The 25,174-nt window shown below is 37.4% G+C and overlaps 1 protein-coding gene across 1 annotated transcript; it reads right to left on the reverse strand.

Moving 5' to 3' along the window:
* Positions 1 to 952: 952 nt before the first annotated feature.
* Positions 953 to 22,567, reverse strand: LOC129230632 (tubulin beta chain-like). Its single transcript, XM_054865047.1, is given in 8 exon segments — positions 953 to 1,547; positions 3,070 to 3,401; positions 5,776 to 6,080; positions 6,967 to 7,211; positions 8,321 to 8,431; positions 12,771 to 12,789; positions 12,791 to 12,880; positions 22,496 to 22,567. Coding segments are annotated over 8 exon segments (1,344 nt in total). The 5' UTR covers positions 22,553 to 22,567; the 3' UTR covers positions 953 to 1,362.
* Positions 22,568 to 25,174: the final 2,607 nt, after the last annotated feature.

Here is a 25,174-nt window from a genome sequence, read left to right on the forward strand (position 1 = left end):
TTTACTCTCTTAGTATCACCAACAGTGGCCAAAATGAAACCAAAAAAAAAAAAAAAAACGTAAAAAATTTGTCGCCAAGTTGGCGAAAAAACTTGGCTGCCAAAAGACTGGCGATATATCGCCAAGTGTCCGCCAAATTATAACACCACTTGAGTTTGCATCGAAATTAACAATGACTTCCCCCCAAAAAGGGGCAAAAGACCCCTTTAGAAACACCCGATTGCAACCAAAAGGGAAGGTGCACAACTAGACCCCACTAGGAGTCTGCGTACCAAATTTCAACTTTCTAGGACTCGTTTTTGAGTTATGTGACATATATCCGCACATACATACATACGGACGTCACGAGAAAACTCGTTGTAATCAACTCGGGGATCGTCAAAATGGATATTTCGGGTGTCTGTACGTTCCTAGGCACATATACACGTTTGGTCGGGTCGAAAAAAAGAACTCAACATTCATTCGGGGGTGAGCAAAATGGAAATTAAGACCGATTTTTGAGTGAAATTTTTTTCGCGAATACAATACTTCCTTTTTTGTAAAAGGAAGTAAAAAGGATACTTTTAGTCAGTGATTAGATACTATTACTTTATTACACATTTTAGCCCAAATGAAAATTAGGCATTTATATTTTCTATAATATCGATGTTCCCTAGCGCCAACTTGCAATTTTTTCAAGAAAGAACGGGGGGGGGGGGCGGTACGCATCAGTCAATCTCTAGAGGGGGAGTGATGAACTTTAAAAGGTTAGGAACTACTGCACTAAAAAAAGAGAAAACTAAAAGTGATACTGTTCAGACAACAAATACGCATTTAAAAATATGGATATATAGACCACTTTTACAATGAACGTCACATAGAAAAGTTTATGAATAAAAAACATATGAGTTTTTCAAAGTTTCAAACAGTGCGACCATAGAGTTATTGAAGTGAAATAAAAGAATGACACAAGTTGATAACAGCCTTTTTTTTATTATTTAGAAAAAATGGATTTACAGAGGAGTTGGAACAACTTTGAAATAAATCATCCTAGAGCAAAGAACAGAATGTTAATAAATCAAAAGTAAAAAAAATAACTTTAAATATTATAGACAGAGTTTGAACCAAGTGTAAAGGTCAAAATAAAAATTAATCTAACAAGTTAGTTTCCAATGCAAAATCTTCGCTTCCGCGAAAATTCATTAGAAATTAAACCAGTGCAATTTAAGGATACAGAACATGTGCTTATTAGAAAATAATGCGCATTCTTTTCTGAAAATTGCTCGACACAAACAATAAAAAAGTAATCGTTGGAATGTTCTTGGAATTAGAAAGTCTCTAGGTTAGGATTTAAGTTCTTTTTTTTTTGGGGGGGGGGGGATTTTAGGCTGTTTCTCCAACGGCTTGTTCTTCGTCTTCGAAGTCGCCTTCGTCGTCGGCTGTAGCCTCTTGGTACTGTTGGTATTCGGATACGAGGTCGTTCATGTTCGATTCTGCTTCTGTGAATTCCATTTCGTCCATGCCCTCTCCGGTGTACCAATGTAAGAAAGCCTTTCTTCGGAACATAGCTGAAACATGAGGCATAAATTAGTGGTTTCGAAAAAGATTTTGGAGAATGGTTTATAGTAAAGCAAAATGAAAACAAATTATTTTATTAAACAATTTATTAAATGAAAACAATCCCTCTCTTGAGGAACTCTACAGCAACAATTTTTCAACACTGAAGTTCAAAAAACGCATATTAAGAAGACCATCGGTGTTGTTAAAGGAGGGATAGGCCGCAGGGGTGAATTCAGGAGAGGGTCAAAGGTGACCCCCCGTGGCATGAATTTTATTATGATTATTACTGAACTTCAATTTTCAGACCCGAAAAGATTGTACATGAAATCAATGTTAACCTTTTTTTGCTTCGTTCCATCTGCAAGGTATTTCTTCCCAGCATGTCATATTTCAAACGATTAACTGAGTTCGGTTTCAGGACTATTACTCTTTTCAGATGTTTGTTCATTTTCTAAAGAAAAATATATTCAAACTTCACGACCACGTGCCCAGCTTGTTTACCTAAAGAAATATGACTTTTACTGAAAATTTGAGCAATATGATCCATGGCGCAGGTTGAAGGGAGGGGGGGGCGGGGTAATTTGAATGGATAAGAAATTTGATCTGATTTGGGGAGGTGGCTCCGTAGCATATGAGGAAGTATACCATACTCATTGGGGGGGGGGGGAGGGGGTAACCCTGCTTAGCTGATACTTTTTAATGTTGGAGGTATAACGCTGGCCATTGAAACGTGACCCCCTTCGCAAACATTTCTGGATCCTCCCCCTGGGAAGGTGGCTCCCTTCCCCAGAAATGTTTCGGATAGAAACACAATCGCAGTCCATCTCTGATCAGTGGTGTTCCTGTTGGGTATACTCCATATACGCCGTATACTCTCAAACCTTTTTAGACATTTTGCGTATACCCTCAAGCTTCAAAAATTTTCATATTAAGACACATTATGTATATGATCGCGTACACATATTGTGCTCAGCTGATTACTGGGAGTATACCCTCAGAACAATTGATGGGAACAACGCTGTCTCTGATGACATTGAGAAAAGCAAGAGTGTTGGAAATGCTTTCACAAAATTTAGAAATTGGAGAGAGAGAAAAAAAAAACGCAATTTCAGACGACTTTCGATGATATTAGGGAAAAGGAGAAGGGCTCCTGACTCAACTTCACAAATGGATCGGAATTGGAGACCGAAAAATTTGTGTTCAACAAGTGCAAACCAAGATATGCAGTAAAGAGCAAGTAAGAAAAACCAAATCTTTAAAAAACTCTTGAAACATTTCTAGGTCCGTCGTTGGCTAAAGGCTGCGTGTAGCCTTTAGCCAAGGAAGAAGCATATAGCCTTTAGCCTGCATGTAGGAATTGAAGACCAAAAAATTTGTGTTCAACATGTGCAAACCAGGATATGTAGTAAAGAGCAAGTATAATAAAAATTAAATCTCAATAAAAACTCTTTAAACATTTCTAGATCCGTTCTTGGCTAAAGGCTCCATGCAGAGCACGGATAATTAAACAGAAACAAACACGTCACCTACCCGTGAATTGTTCTGAGATCCTCTTGAAGAGCTCCTGGATGGCGGTACTGTTGCCGATGAAGGTGGCAGACATCTTGAGTCCTCTGGGTGGGATGTCGCAGACTGCCGTCTTGACGTTGTTGGGGATCCATTCGACGAAGTAGCTGCTGTTCTTGTTCTGCACGTTGAGCATCTGCTCGTCCACTTCCTTCATGCTCATGCGGCCTCGGAAAATGGTGGCCACGGTCAGGTACCTGCCGTGGCGGGGGTCGCAGGCCGCCATCATGTTCTTGGCGTCGAACATTTGTTGTGTCAGTTCGGGAACTGTTAGAGCGCGGTACTGTTGGCTGCCCCTGTACATAGGAAAAAAGATAGAATCAACAACAAAATTCAATTGCTCGGAAAGCTTTAGGATAACGACACCAGTAACAGACATGCTTAAGACATCGCTCTCAGGTAAACTCAATTTTTTGAGCCTTTTAATGTATTTAGATTTATTTAACTGTTTTTCTCTCATCCAACTACATCTCTTCTACTGTTTGGCTGCTTCTGGATCCTCTGAATGAGTTAATTCTATTTTTATTTGCTCAATTTCGAAAAAGGTCCCAACCCCCCAGTAACAGATACCGACAATTTTGATGATACCCAGTAAGAGATAGGATGAGAAAAGGATAAGTAATGGACAGAATTCCCTTTTTCTCTTCAAAATGTGCAAATGTTCTTTACTTTTAGATCTAAAACCTTATTCAATTCAAATGAACATGAAACACCGGCAGACCTCGTGTTGGCTGTTTATAGCCTTCCGCCACTGCATTGTAAATACCAAATGGCTCATAAAATTCACTCTGATAACACTAGATGGTTGCACCGTATTCATGCGTCGCAGCAACATTAGTTTTACCCGCCTAAAATTCTTATTATTTAAATCCAAACTTACGACTGTCTGTTACTGGACCCTTGTCCGTTACTGGTGCCGTTTTCCTATTGGTCTGCACGATCTGTCATGGACGCCCTGAAATGACTTTCTCTTTATTTCTGCTACATTGTAAAATCCTCTACTGTACAGATTTCTTTTTGATTTTAAAATGTTGCTTTTGTTGTATGTTCAATTGCTTATTGTAGTTGCTTTTTCTGTTCTTGGCTGCCTTTCACCTGGATTAATATCTTCCTGAATAAAGCCATATGTAACAAAAAAATTCAGTGCTATACAACCTCGTTTATCCAGACTAACTAGGACCAAAGGCAATGCGGATAAACGAAAATTCGGATAATCCGAGTAATAAGCAAAACAAATTTCTCAATAAGCAGACGTACTTTTTATTACATCAAAAAAATATGATTTGTAACAAAATTACATAATATCGTTTCGACCAAACGTGTAATCATTGATAGTTCATTTGCAGTAGTGTGGGACTGATGCTCCAAGTATGATATGATATTTGTCAGATTACTACGTGTGATATATTGCACAATCTATGTGGGAGTCGTACATTAAATCAAAATAAAAAAAAGGGAATTCTTTGCGTACTTATAGTTCAGTTATCCTAAGTAAAAATTATTTTTTATGTGATTGTAAAACTTTTTTTAAACGCTCCAAATGTGATTCGAATAAACCGGAGACCTAAAAAAGCCTTCAATACCCGACCTTCACGCATTGAGAAAAGGCAGGCCTAATCTGGATTGACGGACTAGAAAAAGACATAGTTTTGTGGAAAAAAAAAAAAAAAAAGCGAGAGAGATAGAACATTAACTGTAAGAAGCCTGGCCCGAAAAAGGCTTCTTAAGGAGGTCAAGACTTACCTTGGGATATAGAGTCACTAAGGATTTTATTATTCGTGACTTCGCGTGGTTATATTTTGGTGAAAGTAACCATGAGATCTTCCCCGTTTTAGAGACATCGCGAATTTCATTTTGGCAACCGTTTTGTAACCAAACCCGAAAGGAGTCCAATAAGTTGTCAACTTTTTTCGTTGGTCATTCAGATCAGGAAAAGGATTTACGATCACAAAATATTCAAAAGCAGTCTTTGCTGGAAAAAAGCGAGGGGGGGGGGGGAGGAGTCCCAATACACACAACGCCGTGCTTTAATTTGATTGATAACCGAGGATTAGGAGGTACGCAAAGTCAAAGATTTCTCGATAAGCGTTTGCGAGCTACCTAAAAAGCTAACTCAAATCAAAAGGTTTTTTCAGTAAGTTACACACATTAGCCAGGGCTAAGGCAGAAATACATGAAATACACCGCCAGCTCAGTCGTTCCAGCCGAGGACTGCAGTTTCGTGCTTATTAGCACTCATCAACCCGGCATAGCAAGCGAATAAGTTGGAGCTGGAAAACCTCTTAAGGAAGCAAAGAGTGCCAAACAAACTGGTAGCTAACACAAGAATTAGCACTGACCAGACGAGTGACCGAAGCAATGGTTCGGTTCAACTCGATGAAGATTGAAGGCAATGTAACTAACTGAAAATACCATGCCTTGCCTTCAATCTTCGAGTTGAACCGAACCATTGCTTCGGTCACTCGTCTGGTCAGTGCTAATCCCCAGATTAACTACCAGTTTGTATGGCACTCTTGGCTTCTTTAAGAGGTTTTCCACCTCCAGCTCAGTCACTTCCTATGCCGGGCTGATGAGTTCTAATAAGCACGAAACTACAGTCCTCGGCTGGAACGGCTGAGCTAGCGGTGTATTTCATGTCAAATCAAAGGGTTCATAAAAGCAACTGCTTACCTGGAGGTGAGAGGGGCGAATCCGGGCATGAAGAAGTGCAATCGTGGGAAAGGCACCATGTTGACTGCTAGTTTTCTGAGATCGGCGTTCAGTTGACCGGGGAACCTGAGGCAGGTGGTCACTCCAGACATGGTAACGGATACGAGGTGGTTGAGATCGCCATAGGTGGGGGTGGTCAGTTTGAGTGTGCGGAAGCAGATGTCGTATAGAGCCTCGTTGTCTATGCAGTACGTCTCGTCGGTATTTTCAACCAACTGATGCACTGAGAGGGTGGCGTTGTAGGGCTCGACAACGGTGTCTGATACCTGAAGAAGAAAAGAAGTCGTAATTGATTTCATGAGCTCCGTATTTTATCAACAAAAACTAAATTCACCATTCAAATTTCAGTGGATGGGAGTTTCTTTTCCATTGAAAAATTGAAGACTGAAATTGGAAAACGCGTTAAGTGCCAAAAAAAAAAAAAAAAATCGTCAAAATGAAGTATTGTTCATTGTTCACGAGAAGGCACTTCGCCCCACCTCCTCGAACGCAGAGTTCCATTTTACACGGGGGTGATCGGTAAGCAATCCACACGCTTCTAAATGAGACAGCCAGACAGCCTTAACTTTGGCGTGCATGTTAATGTGCAAAAAAGTCTTAGTGTCCTTTACATCACTTGCTTCACATGTCTGTTGTCATTTTAGTTGTTCTTACATTTTAAAAACTGCTGCTTTTACAACAAAATTCTATGATCCGAACATACCACCCGTGCGGTGGAGAGCGCAGTAAGTGCCATTGAAGGTTATTTATCTTGATTGGTCCAAGTCACTAGCGCAGCCAGAAATACCTTCGGGGGGGGGGGGTGATCAAAAATACCTTCTGGAGGAGGATTTTTTTTAAAAATCAAAAATACCTTCTGAAAGGGTTTTTTGATCAAAACAGCCCTTCATATGCATAAACTATTGTTTTAGAATTTGCATTTATGTTAAAACCAATACTTCTAAGGGGAGTTTCCACCCCCCCTCCCCCCTTTGCTGCACCACCTATCCCAAGTCCATAATGCAAAAAAAAAAAAAAAAATTGGAAAACGCAGTAAGTACCACAATCCGCCTGGAATCTTATTTTTAACGCCCTGTAAAAAAATTTATTTTGCACCTTACTGCGTTTTCCGTTTTCAGTCTTCAATTTCGAGTTGTTTTCAGGGGTACGTACTTTAGGAGATGGCATAACGCTGAATGTGTTCATGATTCTGTCTGGATATTCCTCTCTGATTTTGGAGATGAGAAGGGTTCCCATTCCGGAACCGGTTCCACCACCAAGGGAGTGTGCAAGCTGGAACCCCTGAAGACAGTCGCAGCTCTCGGCTTCTTTCCTGACTACGTCAAGGACTGTGTCGACGAGCTCGGCGCCTTCTGTGTAGTGTCCTTTGGCCCAGTTGTTTCCAGCTCCACTCTGGCCTGAAAATACGAAGGAATATGTGTCGTGTAAATATTGAATGACAGAAACAAAAGAGTGGCGGAATATTTAAATCTAGCCATGGCTCCACTAGATGGCGCTGACGCTTGCGGTCCTTGACAATTTATGACCTACCTGCGTTAAACATATGCAACTATGATCTGCTCTTGAAATTAAACGGACCTGTGCATCAACCAATCAATGACAAGTTTGAAAGTTGGTTTATTTTTGATCGGACATCGCCCATTTTGACCGCAAGAGGCGCTGAACGGAAACCTGGCATCCACCAATCAATGGCAACGTAATGGAAATCAGGGATTCCTGTAGCGCCCTCTTTATTGCCACGGGTTTCAGCGATTGTCACTGCCTATAAGCGTAAGCGAAATTTAGTGGAGCCATGATCTAGGATAAGATGTCGCCCAGGCTAGACTACTCAAGCACATTCAATATGAATCGAGGAGAAAATAGAAGTTGACATCAGATCTTGCAGAATTCGTTAATTTTTCAAAAATACCGTTTATTTGGAAAAGCTTGAAAAATAAGTTTTTGATTAAACTGAAATAGTAGGAACCGATGGGTTCAAGTCGTCCCACAAGCTAAGATTTGCATGGTAAGTGTCTTATCAACTGAAACATGTCTAAATTTTAATTGCTGTTTCTGTTTTTAATGTTTACTTATCTTCATGAAGAATAACAGATAAAACGAATAATTTTAAATATTCTGTATATTTAGGAAATGATTTAACCGAGAACTATCAATTGATAGATTTATATTAGTTTAAGAAGGGTTTTAAAATTTCATAAACTTTGAAGAAAAGGAATGAACTAAAGTGTTATCCGTCAGCTCAGTAATATGATTAATTAGCGAGCAATTCAGAAAAAAAAAGCAAAACGGTATTTGTACTCGTAAATTTTGTTAGATACTCACTGCCCTTTGCTTAAAGTTAAATAATAATACTATTTAAAAGTACCACTAATAATTGCGCATTCAGCGATTGTCACCTGCCCTGTGTTGCGAAATTGTTTCATTCTCGAAAATTTACTTCGAGATTTTATTGGTCAGTGTTTTAAATTCTTCTCCGAAAATAGTCACATTTCTAAATTGAACATACCGAAAATAAAATTGTCGGGCCTAAATAATTGTCCGAAAGGTCCTGACCGTACAGAATCCATTGTGCCAGGCTCCAAGTCCAGAAGAATGGCTCTAGGAACATATTTACCACCTGAAATAAAAAACGAAACGTCAGTTTTTCTTGAAAGTATAAATGACAATGTTGATTAATCATGGAATACGCTATGGAATAAAAAACTTTGTTTATTACTACATGATACCAAACAACGTCATAAGAAAAATATGTTAGGTTTGAGAATACAATAATATTCAGCGAAATAAAGTTTTGAGGAACCTGTACTGTACGTCACGTAGTAAGTTTCGAAAAAGATCTTAAAAGATTAATTTTAAAGAAAATGAGAGCCTCAAGGGCTCAAAAGAAACTAGACAATGATTGAGATGATCTTTTCTCAAGATCACAGAAATCCCCCAAGCCCTCTCTTTAAATTTCACTTATAACTCCCCCCCCCCCTCCATCGGAGGAAAAAAAAAGGTACCAAAACTAGATTCAGAACTAATCTGGGGGAAAATGACTTAAAAAAACTGCTGCAAAATTCAGCTATATAGCATATAATATTATCTAGAGTTATTTTGAGGCCCGAGTGCAACGTTTTATCCAAAGCACTAGATCCTATTCCATTCTCTTAACAATTACGTTTTTCGTGCGAGTAGATTTTCAGCATTTTTCATTTAAGCATAACTTTCGGAGCGCAAGTCAAAACTTGAAATTCGTGTAAAACTTTTTAAAATTTCAAGTTTCTCTTAAGCGATAATTTGACTGCGATCTCTGGTGGTCAGATCCACATATCTTCTAGTCCCGGATCTGTGTACCCGCAGACCTCCAGGGCCGCAGAGAGCCAAGGCGGGCCCCTAGTCAGTTCTGTCGCTGGGGCCCCCAGCCCGAAAAAAAAAGAAAGAAAAGAAAAAGAAAAGAAAAAAGAAAAAAATCAAAACTGCTTACTAAAAAATAATTAACTCTATAAAAATGCAACAGCAGTAAATACCACAAGAGTAAATTTTACTTTATCTTTAAGTTTCCGCTTATTCGGGGTCCCCCCCCTTTCTTTCTTTTTTTTTGCGTCAATGTCACTGTCCCCCCCCCCACACCCAAGGACCGGGCCCCTAGTTTCCCACTAGGCTAACATGGCCTCTCGTCGTGCCTGCAGACCTCGCATTGAGAGAGCGGGGGGAACAGCACTGAGGGGCCCATGGCTCAATTCAGTGTGTGGAAAGAAGCCTAGGCGATTTTTTGCAGGGGGGAAGGTTCAAAATTTTCAATAAAGGCCTGATCCCTTCTATTCGCGTTTTGTTATTTAAGAATGATTGCAATATTATTCGAAATTTCGAAGATTAAACTTTTTTATATTTTAGTTTCTTCTTAACTGCAGTGTTAGCAGAAGTTTTTAAAAAGAATTCTGTACAGGCTGAACATTTTTGGAGTCCTCTTTAGATGATTGACTACAATTTAAGATGTAATTTTGCCTAAATCATAATCCAAAATTCCTATCTCTGAGGTGCTATGGATAAAACATTAAGTTAAAATAGACATCTATTTCTAATTTTTTCTAAAATTAAAATTCAAGTACATTTAAAAAGCAATTTAAGAGCATTTTTCAGTTAAAATGATCAAAAAGAAAATTTAATACAGTCGAGTCCCGACTTACGCGTGGGATGTGTTCCAAGACCCTTCGCGTAAGTTGAAATTTCGCGTTGTGGAAAAGGGTATGGGTAAAAACTTTTATAAACATACCCATACGATTAAAGACACTTGTAAACACCACCTCAAACTGTTAAAAACCATTTCTTAACTATACATTACTGTTTCTTAAATAAAAAATTGAATTTTTATTTATTGTGTTTTTAAAAAAAAACGTTTTATTTAACATAAAAAACTGCTACGACTCACAAAATCAATGATCAATGGGAAAGGAAGACGTAAAATAAACCACTATGGTACGTACATTATGTAATAAGAAAAACAAATGTACTATAGTTGTTGAAACTTTCTCTTTTTCCTTCCATCTTCACAAACTTTAAATGAAACAACGCTCTTAGGTGTCATTATATTTCATCAACTTTCCCATATAGAATGAAAAAAATAAATGGAAAATGAGGAGCAGTTATTTATATAAGCGATGTTCAAACTAGTACGGTGTGGGAACTTCCGCTCTCAGTGATGCCAAAGGGATAAATGTCCATTCACGAAAAAACCGCGATCCCCTTCGGAAAATTTTCATGTTGCGGGTGAAGAATTCGCGTTAGGAATGAAATTCTTTACCGGGGGAAAAAATCGCGTTATAGCCATTTCGCGTAAGTCGGATCGCGTTGTAGCGGGAGTCGACTGTATGCTCCTTTTTGGATCACTTCGAGGGTATCCCCCCACTTCTCCAAGAAATAAAATAAAGGCATCATTATCATAAGCAGGTTAATCGAAGTATCCAGAAAAAATTATCTAAGATATATTCGAAGAAACGAGTGTTTACTTTCTACAAACATCACTAACGTATTGAAATTTGAAATTAGACCACTTGTAAAAAAATGCTGTATTTTCAGCGAAAAAGAAATACACACGCTATTACAATAAAACTAAAGTAGGTAACAGAAATGGGGGGGGGGAGTTAAAAACTTCTAGATACTGCCGTTTACCTGCCCAGAGCAGTGCATTGCTTCTGAATTTATAAAAAATGAATCAATTTTAGTCTTTCATTAAATTTCGCTTCCATGAAGCATAAGTTGAAAATTGAAATATTTCTTTATTCACAGAAATATAATCTTCACTTAAGTTTACACACACAAACGCGTTAATAACTATATGTGTGGTACAACAAAAATTATGGTGGAAAAGCGCGATTTGATAAAAATGAAATAAAATGGTAAGAGACAATTCCGACGACACTGAAACTACGCTACACATGAATGAAAATATCAATTAAAATCAAAGATGTCACATCCTTCCCAGCTTATTAAAACGATTAATTATCTGAACGAACGCACAATGACAGACAGATTCTAAACAATGAATTGAACCAATCGGATATCAATCTCAATTCTTTTAATCAAGTTGCAAGCTTGTCTCATAAGATCGAACTGTAATTAAAAGAAAAAGAGGACGAGTTCTATCAAGGGCTGTTTCCTTCCCATTGGAATTGAATGACAATTGTATAATCCGTTTTAGAATTAGTTTTGATCAAAATTTGAAATTGTCCACTTACATCCCTTTGCTTATCACGGCCTCATTTATAAACAAGGTTTGTAACAGAATAATTATGTACAATAGGAAGGTTCAAAAAAACTTTTTTTCAGCTAGAGTCCAGAACGCCCCCCCCCCTCCTTTTTTTTACACTTACTAATAGTATTAGGCTGTAAAAGTTTTAGCTTCTTAATCAACTTTAAATTTTTGGAGGCAAGGCGAGCCAACAATCCAACATTGTTTCAGTACAGATGGTTCCGTTATTTTTGGTTAAATGAGGGTGAAAAAACAGGTAAGCGACTGTCCTCCAGAAATGCAAATTTAAACATCTTAGGTGACTTTCAGGAAGAAAGTGAAATTTTGGAATCTCCTCCAGCGAGAGGCAGTTGCCCCCTCTGGTTACGATCCTGGTGCTTAGTAGGTTTTTTTTTTTTTTTTTTTGAGCAATCACGATTGCTTATGGCTTTCATTTGACTGTTTTTGGCGGCCTATCATTTTATTTTCCCACCGCCACCCTCCGCACCATCACCGTCGACCGGGTCCTCACGATGCTGCTCCTATAGCGAAAGCCGTCTCCAGGTTTCATCCATGTCTTACACACACGCGCATACATACACAACTACACACACACACGCACAAACACATACACACACATACACCTACACACACACACACATACACCTACACACACATACACCTACACTCACATACACAAATACATACACACACAAACACATACACACACGCATGCATACAAACACCTACACATACACACACACCACAACATACACACACCCACATACACACAACTACCCACACATTCATGCCTGCACACAGACACAAACGCATATGCCTACACACACATACACATACCCCCTGCACACAAACACACATATCCCCCACACACAAACACACACACGCCAACATGCACACACTCGTGATTGCGAAAAACATAATTTGAATTCAAGATGTCAAAATTCAAATTTTTTTTTTTTTTGAGATTTTCTTGGCTTAGTTTTCTTTTAAAATGCTTAAAAATAAATATATTATCGAATAAAAAATATGTTTTCAGTTCGCAAGCTTCCCGCGGGTCGGGAAAAATCTACTCGCGGGCCGGATTTGGCTCGCTGGCCGTAGGTTGGAGAGCCCTGGCGTACGTGAAACTACAAAATCAGCAATCGTATCAATTCCTATCGCATCATGGCAGCAAATGAATTCAAAAGAGAAAATTTTTCAGAGAGTCGATGAGCAGGAAACATACCTGTTGCTTCATTATAGTTAAACGTTTATTCTTTCTAGCTGGAGGTCTGAGTCTCCGTGATATGCGCCGGTGGGGTCAATGCCGTGTTCGTCGGATATGACTTCCCAAAACTGAAAAAAAAAAAAAAAAAAAAAAAAAAAAAAAAAAAAAATCACTTTTCAAATCTAAATATTTGATCGCTGTGAACAATTAGAAATTAATATTAGAGACAAGTCACTAGTCTTTTGAATCAGTCTTTCACTTTCCCTACTTTTGAGATAGGGAGTCCCACCCCCTAAGAGCAAAGTCGCCCCCCCCCCCAAATGTCGCAACCCCCCAAAATTACAAATGGCGTACCAGTCGAGTGTTTGAGTAAGATGATAATTTTTTAGTTCAACAAAAATTTAATCCTTGAAATAAAACGAAGAACATTTGAGAATGTAATAAATCTGTGTGTGTGAGGGGTGTGTCTATCTAAGGAGGAGGGGGGGGGATCATGACACAGGACTGCGCCATTGAAATTTTTAGGGGGGTTGTTTTGAGGGGTATTTTTTTCCTTTTTTGGAGGGGGTCTCTGCAATAATTAAGGTTGGGGTGCCCCCTTGCTCTTGGGCGGAACCCTGGCGTGTGTGTCTCATTTAATCTTACTATTTTTTATTTTTAATAGTTTTTGATGGAAAATGTGGTCTTATCAGAGGCGCCCCGAACAGTAATTTTCTACAATTCATTTCATTTAAATTGCACATTTGCAATGCTTTCTCCAAATTTGGCGAATTGTCGGACAAAGTTTTCTGAATAAGGAATTTTTCGGGAGGTCACAGTCACCTCCCACAGGGGGTACCTATGAGTCTAATAAGAGACTTGAAAAGAACATGAAACATAGAATACCACGTAAAACAGTGGCGTACCTAGCGTGGGTGACATCCGGGTCGGTAATTTGGTGACCCCTGGGGACCCCTTGTAGTGTAACCGCCCCCCAGACATTTTTCAAATTTGCAGTCTGCATTTTAGCTTTACATTTTTCAAAAATTTGCAATTCCATCTCTCAAACGCCAGAGGTAAACAGCAAAATTCGACACCATATAACTCCTATATGTTATCCACAACCCTACGGTCCATTCAAGGACGGATACAAGGGAGGGACGATGGGGGCGATCGTCCCCTCCTTGAGCCGAGAGCCAGGAAATTTCTTCCTGTATATTTTCAATACTGAAGTTTCAAAACCGTAATTTTATATAATATTCGATGGTGTTAGAAGAAAGGGAGCTCTTTCCAGGAATTCTTCCGGAATTGAAGTCTTTAAAACGCAATCGTAGCACATTTCTTATTACTCTGGGGATAGGGACAGGAACTTTCTATAGGAATATTTTCGAAATTGAAGTTCCGAAATCTCAATTTTAGACGATAGATGATATTAGGGATAGGGTTAAACGAGGGGTTCAATGCACTCCTTCGAAATTTTTTAGAAATTGAAGTCCTAAAGAGTAAAGAGTGAAAAACAATTGCCTCCTCCTTGAACATTTTCTGGATCCGCCCTTGGTTCCATTCCAAGTAATTGTACTTTCAATGCAAGACTCATCCTTGTGTAGAATGTTTCAGAAAAATCGTGATGATAATCTTGAGATATATAGAAGCAGAGCAACTCCCCTCCCCCTTCGTTTAAACTAATATATTCTTGTAAAAACATTAGTTGCATCAGATCTTCAATAATTTTTCAGAAAAGCTCAAATGAAGTTAATCTCTAAATTTTCTGAGCAAGTACAAGTTTTTTTGAAAAACAATGTCATTTGGCAAAAAAAAAGGGGGGGAGGAGATACTTAGTCTAATAAACAAAAAAACAAAATATATTTAACTTTCTTTGCTGATAATTTCATAATACTCACAAGTGTGAAAGTAGTTGAATAATCTAGATTCAAAAATAGTGCACCAAGAATTTTCTCATCACTGGTATTTTAACTCCCTCAACTACGGAGGCTAGCCGATTTTTTTTTTTTTTTTTTGTAAAATTTGGCTAGATGATTGGCTTTTAATATTACTAACTTAATAACTTCAACAATTGTGGAATATGGCATCAAAAATCGGGGTGGGTGGCCACGTAGACGTTCCCCTTTCATTTTCAAGTTCCATTTTTATGAAAAAAGATAAGAAAAACGAATTTATTGGAATTTTTAATTTTTACTTTCTTGAAATAAATCAATTTACCCTACAGAAGTGAGGGGGCAGTTGTCCTCTACCCCTCCCCGTACGAGCCGCTATGTCCCTCAACATTTAAAACTTGCACATTCTATTGCTTTTACCACAAAAAGTCTTCTAAGAAAAAAAAATCGAAATTAAAATTTTTTAAAAATCTCAACATTCATAGTTTAATTAGGACAAACCTTTTTATCATTCTTATGGCGCTATCAAAGGGTTAACAAAACGTCAAGTTAATGTGAATTCCAAGAGCTTAAATTGTGCGCAATCAAAATGGCGTTTGCTCTCCAGCGATTTCCAACTCTTATTTATTCTTCGAATTATAAAATGCTGGCAACCGAAGCAGCATTGAGGTGAGTGACCGTCTGGAGAAGAATGCTACAGCAGGAGAGCGTTTCAAAATTCGACGATCGTTCTGATAAGTTATTTTCGCAGGGAACAGAATACCTTTCTCCGCTACCTCTACCGGTTATTCAGGAACCAAAGTTGCCGCGCGTTTTCTAACGAATTTCAATTCAAAAAACAATTGAGGCACGGAATATGGCGTGACGGTCTGTTACAAAAATTTAAATCATTGTTTTCTGTAGCGGTGGGGGGGGGGGGGGGTGATTCTAGGAAATTTAGTGTTCGATCTGAAATAGAATGCCATGTAATAAAAAGTAATAAAGTTTAACAGTAAACGAGCTGATGTGTGCATCACATGACTTCCTTTTACTCCAATTTAATGTCATTTCCCCATTATTCGCTATTTTAATGTGATTCAATATTTATTCTCTAAATATCACCAACAATGGCCAAATTGAAACCAAAAAAAAAAAAACTCCGCCAAATTTGTCGCCAAGTTGGCGACAAAACTTGGCGACCAAAAGACTGGCGATATATCGCCAAGTGTCCGACAAATTATAACGCCACTTGAGTTTACATCGAAATTAACAATGATTTCCCCCCAAAAAGGTGCAAAAGACCCCCTTAGGAACATCCGAAAGCAACCAAAAGGGGAGGTGCACAACTAGACCCCACTACGAGTCTATGTACCAAATTTCAACTTTCTAGGACATACCATTTTTGAGTTATGCGAGATACATACGCACATACGCACATACGCACATACACACATACGCACATACATACAGACGTCACGAGAAAAGTCGTTGTAATTACCTCGGTGATGGTCAAAATGGATATTTCGCGTGTCTATACATTCTTAGGCACTTTTCCGCATGTGGTCGAATCGAAAAAAAAAACTCAACATTCATTTGGGGGGTGAGCAAAATGGAAATTAAGGGCGATTTTTGAGTGAAATTTTTTTCGCGAATACAATACTTCCTTTTTTGTAAAAGGAAGTAAAAAGGTTGTAAAATGAGTGGGATTTTTTTTCCCCCTTCAAACCTTTGTGTTTTAAAACAAAGTTTTTTTTTTTTCCCGAAGTTCAAAATGTGCAGCTAGTAGCGTAACTAGGGGTTGGCAGGACTGGCTCTCGCCAGAAGCGCAGCAGCTGGGGGGGGGGGGGGATTTTAACTGATTAAAAAAATATATAAGACACTTTTTTTTTATTATAGAATTTGAAAAATGCTTAAATTTTTTTTTTGAATAACCGCAAGAACAAGAGCTAAAGGGGATATATTTGGACGCAAAAGTTTTCCCCCTCTCTCAAAATGACAGACAGAAGAATGAAAAACAGATAAGACTTCCCTGGGCAGCACGAACTGTGCCCCACCCTACACCCAGTAGCGTACCAAGGCGTTGGCAGGAGTGGTTCTCGCCAGGGGTGCAGCAACCAGTGAGCGGTAATTCGACAGATTAAAAAAAAATGAATTTTTTTTTATTAAAAAAAATTGATTGTATAAGTAGAAAAATACTTTTATAAATAAAATTAAAAATAAAAATAAAATTCGCAAGAAAACGAGATAGAGGGGAAAAATTAAAAAATCCTTAATTCTCAAAAAAGGGGAGGGGGGATTTTTCCCGTGGCTTGAAATTCCATTCCGATACATTGAGTTAGCTAAAGTTTTGTTTTTTGCTGAGCACACAATTTGTTTTAAAAGCACAAAATTTTTATAACAGGGAGCGGTAGTGGAGGGCGTTCTTGTATTTGTTTGCTTTCCTAATTATAATAGAATTTTTTAAATGCTTTGATTTTTATTTGAAAAAAAAATTATTTTTCTTTCTTTCTTTCTTTTAGTAAATGTTAATGTTAAATGTTATGTTAATTATGCATTCTCCTATTGGTTTGAAACAAGTTCTATTAAAAGTTACAGCTGTTTCGAAAAAAAAAATAAATACATTGCTATATACTGAAAAAATGTTCATTCTCATTTGGTTCAAGAAAGCACATTATTTATATTATTTATTAACGAACTGCAAATACTATTGGTTTTATTGAATTTATGCAAAATGGTGGGGGGAGAACTAAAATTTTTGCGAAGGGGAAAATTCTCAATTCACCGAATGAAATCCCAAATTTACCGAATGATAAAATTCGAGCATGCACACACATACATACATTACATCTACTGCGAAGAAACATTGGGTATCACTGAAAACTATTCAGAAAAAGAAAATTAGAATATTTAAGTAGCAATACTGTCTCCTAATTTGTCAAATCAATTAGTCAATGTCCCCCCCCCCCCAAAAAAAAAATATTTTTGGAGGTCACGGTGACTTTCGGTGATTTCCCATCGAGGCGAACCTTGGGGGGGGGGGCAATTTCTTAAGTTCGTCAGACCCCGTAGGTACGCTAACTGTGTGCAGCAGCCATTTTGGGCTATTATAACTTTTATTTCCTTTACTTTTTGCACTGATACATTTTTTTGACGTGGTATTTCCTTTGTCTATGAAAATAGATTACGTTTTTCTAAATTTTTCATGCAGCCTTAACAAATGATTTTTAAGGGCATTGAAATATTGTTACAAATTCTGTAAATAGTAATTATTGTAGTAACGTAACCTGTAAATAGTTTCCCGTAATGAATATACAACCCCTATACATTCGGCTAAAGTATACGACCCCTATTTCTTTTTTGTTCATTGATAAAATTTGATAACGGTCTACTATTTTCCAGAAGCGTTTGGAATCTTGTGGAATATTTGAGAGATTTCTTTCGATGTTTATAAAAGCGTTCCGCGTGATAAAAAGTTAGTTTCGATTGAGAATTTGTACTGAGAGTGTATTAGCTCTGTTTATTGCGAGGCATTTCGCTGTGTTGTTTTCGTATTTGGAAGTAAATACGTGTGTAAACGTTGAGTTTACGGTGTTGTGTGATAATTGCTTAATTGCTGATGAATAATTTAGCAGTTGTTGACGATCTTTCCTGTACATAGTGTAAATAAATTTCCTGTATTTTTCATCAAAAACTGTGTCGTCCTTTCAAGAAAGTTTGAAGCCGCACCGGATCCGTTACAATATGTTCACTGAAAAACACAACTTATAAAAATAATTATTAAATAAAAACAAAAATCCCGACTGTGTAAAAACCAAAAACTCTAAAAAGGAAAATATATATATATAAGCCCAGTAGTTTAGAATGTTTGTGTTATTAAGTACTACTGAATAATTACACCCTTGAAATAGTTTTATAATCGATACACACATAATAAATCATAAATTTAATCACAATCATAAATTTAAAAGCATAATAGAAGGTTCAACAGTCGGGGCCCATTCCTTTTTTGACCAATCAAGAAGCACCGTAAAATTTGTATGGTCCCGATCCTTCTATGTTGATCCTTCTATTCTGCTTTTGAATTTCTGATTTCTTTTATTTGTGTATCATCGATTATAAAACTGTTTCAATGGTGTCGTTATTCAGTTGTACTTAATAACATTCCAAACTACTGGGCTTATATTTTTTTTCGTTTTCTTTTCTTATTTGTTTTTTTTTCGCAGTCGGGTGTTTTGTTTTTATTTGATAATTATTTCTCATTTTACACTTTTTAGTTAATTTTCATTGACTTTGTTATTATGATTATAAGACGGTAAATTTCGCAACCTTGTCATTTCATTGAGAAAGTTATATCGTGAGGATTATTAAGTAACTTGCGGTGGTTTAAACTACTGATTACCAAATTGTTTGGCACTCTTGGCTTCCTTAAGAGGTTTTCCATCTCCAGCTCAGTCACTTTCCTATGCCGGGCTGATGAGTGCTAATGAGCACGAAACTGCAGTCCTCGGCTGGAAATGACTGAGCTGGCGGTGTATTTCATGTATTTCTGCCTTAGCCCTGGCTAATGGGCGGTAACCTACTGAATATACCATACAATGCCTTGCCTTCAATGTTCGAGTCGAACCGAACCATTGTTTCGGTCACTCGTCTGGTCTGAGCTAATTCTATATTAGCTACCAGTTTGATTGGCACTCTTGGCTTCCTTAAGAGGTTTTTCCATCTCCAGCTCAGTCACTTTCCTATGCCGGGCTGATGAGTGCTAATAAGCACGAAACTGCAGTCCTCGGCTGGAAATGACTGAGCTGGCGGTGTATTTCATGTACTGATTATTAGTCCTTATAGGGACCTAACTCGGCTTAAAGCTACATATACTTGACCATTAGTAAAAATGCGCGAAGTCAAGTCAACCACAACTATATAAACAGCCGGTGTAACTCATGATGACGCAAGCTCAAAAACGTCCCCCCCCCCCCCGCCTATCAAATCTTTCTCGCAAAACTAAAAAAGCCCATCAAGAAAGTACTGTCTGACCACGGATTGTATGGAAAGACAAACATCCGTTTTACAGCCGGAAATGGACGAATCTATTATTTTTTAGCGATGCCAGCTTTTGCAGAAGCAGAATCTCATTCAAATGAGTGGAATATGCGCATCAAATTTTCACTTTTCCCCCTTATTCACATAGATTCGTCTTATCTGGACCTTTGAAAATTCCATGCAATGCGTGGTTGGACAGTACACGTCGCAAAACTAAGTCCCCTCAATACGAAACAAAAACAAATTAGTATACTTAGTAAACTAACCATTCAGGCAGCGAAAACGTTACCTGCTGTGTCTTACTACGTCACCACCCGCAAAATTCACAAAATATATTTTTTAATAGAAAGAAATTTTTAAGTAAGTTTATGATTCATATAAAGATGCATAAAAGTTGCTTAAAAATTGCCGAAGTTCAAAACTCCGGAACTAAAAAGCAAATATCTACACAAAAATATCACACCCGGAAAAATGGATTGAGCATACAAGCTTATTTCATGCACTGAAAATAGAAAATACGCCTCACAAACTCAGTCAAGCGTATTTTCATGCTTTATATTTGTAATAAAAGTAAAATGGAGGTAAAAAATGAAATTTCTAAACGATCACAATCTGTTGCTTTGCTTTATTAACACTTAACTTCAACACAATTTGTCCTGAGAATCTTCTTTTCAATGAAACAAAGTTAATTTAAACTTAAGAATGAAATTAATAATAAAAGGATACTATCACCCCCCCCCCCCCCCCCACTGTGCAAAGTTCATAAATATCAAAATCTTATCAATGAAAAGATATTGATTAAAACTGAACTGTTAAGAACTGATATTTTCTTATCATTAGTATATCAATTTTATTTTAAGTTCTTTTATTTCATTGTAGATTTATCTTACTGAAGAGTACATTTCAGCAAACATAATTATTAGTGCTATTAATGTTCCTCGCCCATAAGAAAAACTATTTTTAAATTAAAAAATACATTTACGTTTCCAGTGGCGTTGTAACGGGGGGAAGGAGGGAGGGGGTCCGCCCCAGGTGTCACCCATCTGGGGCTGACACAATAAGTGGAAATGCAAGTTTTTGAAAACCATGAAGCTAAAATGCATTTTTAAGACTAAAAATTTTTAAATGTTCGAGGGGTAAACCACCAGACCTCCCAAATTTATTTGTTTTATTGTACATTTGCCCACAAAGTTTTTTTGTAACTCAAATGTAGTTGCTTCTAAAAATCGTATGACTTTCATGTTTTCAAGTTCACATAACATTTATTTTTTTTCTTTTCTTTTGTGTTTGTAGGGGGGAGGGGGGGGGGGTGACACCACAAACTACTGCCCCGGATGCCACCCATGCCAGGTACGCCACTGATGTATCACAAATGATAAATCCAAATTTTAAAAATAAATCAATTTTCATATTATGCTTGCAGTTTTAAGTTGCCTAACAAAGCAAAAAATATTCTAGACTTTGAGGTCTTAAGAGTCCAAAATGCGCGTAATTATCCAGATTTCATAAGTAAACAAATTATTTTTAGCTTAAAATCAACAGCTGTTAATTTTGGACTCAAGAGTCCTCTCACTACCTATAAACTAAAAGTGACTTTTACATTCATCTGGATGAACAGTGAAGAGATGTTTCAAGGGGTTCTCTCCCAGTTTTTAAAACACTTACCATTTAAATTAAACTTTCAAAGAAAACAATGAAACTTTCAAAATTAAAATGCAACATTACAAAATCATTCACTTCAAAGAGAAACATAGAGTAAACCCTCATTAATCCGGATCCTGTTAAACCGAACTTCGCTTAATCCGGTAAGCCATTTAGATGTACTTATACTGCATCAATAAAAGCGCAATAACTTTTTTTTGGATCCCACATATTTCATTTTTGTGATGTATTTTTGAAATTTTCTCTTATGCAGTTTTATATTTTATTCTCTTGAGTTCAAAATACAAAACCTTCTGTGTGCATCAGTTTATGTACCTTGACTCAATTTATAAGTTATTTATTTAATCCGTACTTTCACAAATTTGGACGACCTGGATCTTCTATTAGTCCGAAACTGAATTTATGAGGTTGTACTTTACTTTATTAGATGTTTGTTTAAAACAGGGTTCGTGGTTTTTTTTTGAAAAAAAAAAAAAAAGTCTGATTTTTTTTCTTTTTATATTTAAAACGGATTTCCTTTTATTTTTTTTAAATCTTCAAAAATTTGTAGAAATAAATTACTCAACATTTATAAACATAATACATTTCATACAATAGATGAATTCATTCAGCTTACTTTTAAAATTAGGATAAATTCTCTAACTATTAAAAAAAAAATCAAGATTTATGAATACGTTACAATGTTTTGAAGAGATGTGATTTTGTTTAATGTGTTGCTTAAAGGTAAGGTTTTTATCATGTACGTTTTTAGTGTAGAATAATACGTTCAACAATTACTTTCTATTAACTATATTATTCATGGCGCTTAAGAAAAACTGCAAATCCGTTACACATACAGAATGAGAGATCTACGTAGTTTTGCCTGTTTTAAGTTAAGATTGTATAACACAGTGTGGTTAAATTTAGAGCAACACATTCTAAAAATGCAAAATTAATTTATAAAAATATAATCAACTGTATTAATTAATGATTTTGTTAAAAATATCACTTGATTCTAATCAATTTGTTTAAATCTATGATTTTTTTTTAAAAATCACTTGATTTAAATCATGATTTAAAGCAAGATGATTTAAATCAACGAGCCCTGGTTTAAAAATGATTCCAAAATGAGACAGATGATGATTCAAATTATTGATTATTAATGATTCAAGTTTTTAAAAAATCAGGAGAAGATTCAAAATTGACATTTACCTTGGCTCCAATCTGGTTGCCGCACTGACCGGCTTGAATATGAACGATTTCACGCATTTTTAATAAATTACAAAAATAATTGTTCGCTCAAGAACAGGAAGAGAAGCTCACTCGACGGTTGAACCTCGAAATCTGAGTTCACTCGCCAGCTGCGGATCTATCTACTCGGTTGGTGACGTCATGCTGCGGAGGCCGACGATTTGCTGCGGGATCACGTGGTACATCTGCCAAGTTCCACTTCGAAGGTTTTCGGAATTCCTTTTTTAGACGTTCTCTTGTTAGTCATGATGTTAATGCATTCGCATGTAGTTAAGGGTTACATTGTTGTTTGCAAGAAACAAAAAAAAAAAAAAAAATCTGCTCAAAGAACTAGACGAAAGAGAAACGAAAATTCAAGCTCTTTTTTTTCGGTTGTAATGTATTTTATTATGCTTTACGTTTTACAATGTTCGCAACTGTATAAAATTTGTTGCCACCATTTCATAAGCTGAATTTTGTACAAAATGTTAGGTAGGACGGAGGACAGTGGTTGGAGCAAACCTAACCTGGCAGCATTGTGAAGGTAATGCAGATCCTAATCACAGCATAACGATGCTGCCAGGTTAGGTTTGCCCCAACTATAGGCTGTTTGTTTGTGAGGAGGGATGGGGGAATGATTTTAATAGGGGTACTTATGGGGGGGGGGTGATGACATGGCACAGACTGCGCCAGGAAAATTTTTAAGGGTGTTGATTCAACAGTTTTTTTTATCTCATTTCTTGGAGGAGGCCTCGTCTTGGGGAAATTCCTTTAGAATTTGAGGTGGTATGACATTCCCTTGGAGGGAGGGGGGGGGGACATCCCAGCTCATAACACTCCTTTAACCTCAATAGCACGCCTCAAGTTAAAAAGGTTCTCGAAAGTTGATTCTGAGCTCTATCCTCCCCCCTCGAGGAATGGCAAAGTGAAAAAAAAAAAACTAAATATTGTAGGGAACCTCCGGGGGGGGGGGGGGATTTTCCCTATCATGTGTCCTTTATAATTTGCAATTTGCAAGTTAGGATTACAATCACTCATTAAGCTATGAATTAATTTTCAGAACGAAGCATAAAATCAAATTACTCATTTTAAGTGGAGTGGAAATTATTAGTACCAAACGCGCCATTTCAAAATTATCCCGGAGGGGGGGAGGCAAAGAACATGTACTCAATACATATCATATCGAAAAACAGCACGCAGCATGCCCACAAATATGTCAATGAAGTGAGCTCAAAGCTGGGGGGGGGGGGCAGGGGGGTCCACGTGTCTCCCGAGAAAAAAAAAGGAGTTGACGAAAAATTGAAAAGCCTTCTTTTCTATGAAGAAAAAGATAGTAGCATTAAGATGCTTATGCATGCTCAAGTATACTTGCAGCAGGGAGCAGGAACGGATCCAAATGGGGTCATGGGGGGAGGGGGCATGACCCTTCCTCTGCTAAGCAGGCCTAATTGCAGGTTACTGACTAGGCTAACTAGACCGTGGCCTAGAGCCCCTAAATAGGACTCAAATAAGGGTCCCTAATAGGGCTAATTTAGGGGCCTCTAAATGGCAAACATTGTTTCAGCCATTAGCTGAAACTGTAAGATTTGACTACTGGGGGCGCCCGAAAAAGTGCTTGGCCTAGGGCCTCCCGATATCTTAATCGGTCCCTGCTCCGAAGTACTATGGAATAGCCTAAAGCTGCACTTTTCGGGCCTTATACTTCGAAGAATTCAAAACGGACACCTAATTTATACCCTAAAATGAGAATAACCATACTTCCAAAAATGACCCCCTCCAAAATCAGGAGCTTTATCCGCCCTTGGCTCGTAGAAGCATTCATGATGAATGATGTTCATGAGTATGTGTAAGCAAGTAAGATGCACGTGTGCGCAACAGGGGTGCCCCCCCCCCCCAATTTCAAAAACACAAATACCCTCTCCCCCATTTTCCTCAACCCTGTTTTTCTTTTTTCTTTTTTAGCTTGCTTTTTTATTTTATTTATTTTTTTAATTTATTTTGAATAATAATAATTATTATTATTTTATTAAAAACTAGTGGTACCCCGCACGGCTTTGCCCATAACAGAAAAATTAAAAGGTCTTTTGGCTCACCTGTATATTTACAAATAATGTATGGTGAATTTTCTCGCCAATTGGCTTGTACCCATGTTACGGTTCCACGTTATGATAATTTCGTATCGCACCAATTGGCTTGTTCCCATGTTACGATTCCACGGTATGATAATTTCATAATTTACTCGTCCATCTTATGATAGTTTTGTTCTTAAAATTGGAATAGAAAAAGAACCACATCGAATTTTCAAAAAATCGCTTCGAGGTGCACACCCCCATGCTACATACTATGTGCCAAATTTCATGAAAATCGGCCGAACGGTTGAGGCGCTATACGCGTCACAGACATCCTACAGACATCCTACAGACATCCAGACATCCAGGCATCCTCCGGACAGAGAGACTTTCAGCTTTATTATTAGTAAAAAAGAAGTTCTGTGCTGTGCCAGAAATAAAAGATAAACAAAATAAAACAAAGAAGAGTTTGAATTAAAAATAAATCAATAAATAAACTTAAATAAATAAATTTAGAAAAATTAAAAAATCCCCCTCCCCGCACTCTTTTTTTTTTTTGATGACGCCAACTTACGCCATAACCCCCCCCCCC

The sequence above is a fragment of the Uloborus diversus genome, chromosome 9 (genome assembly GCF_026930045.1).
Source record: "Uloborus diversus isolate 005 chromosome 9, Udiv.v.3.1, whole genome shotgun sequence".
Classification (NCBI taxonomy): Eukaryota; Metazoa; Arthropoda; class Arachnida; order Araneae; family Uloboridae; genus Uloborus; species Uloborus diversus.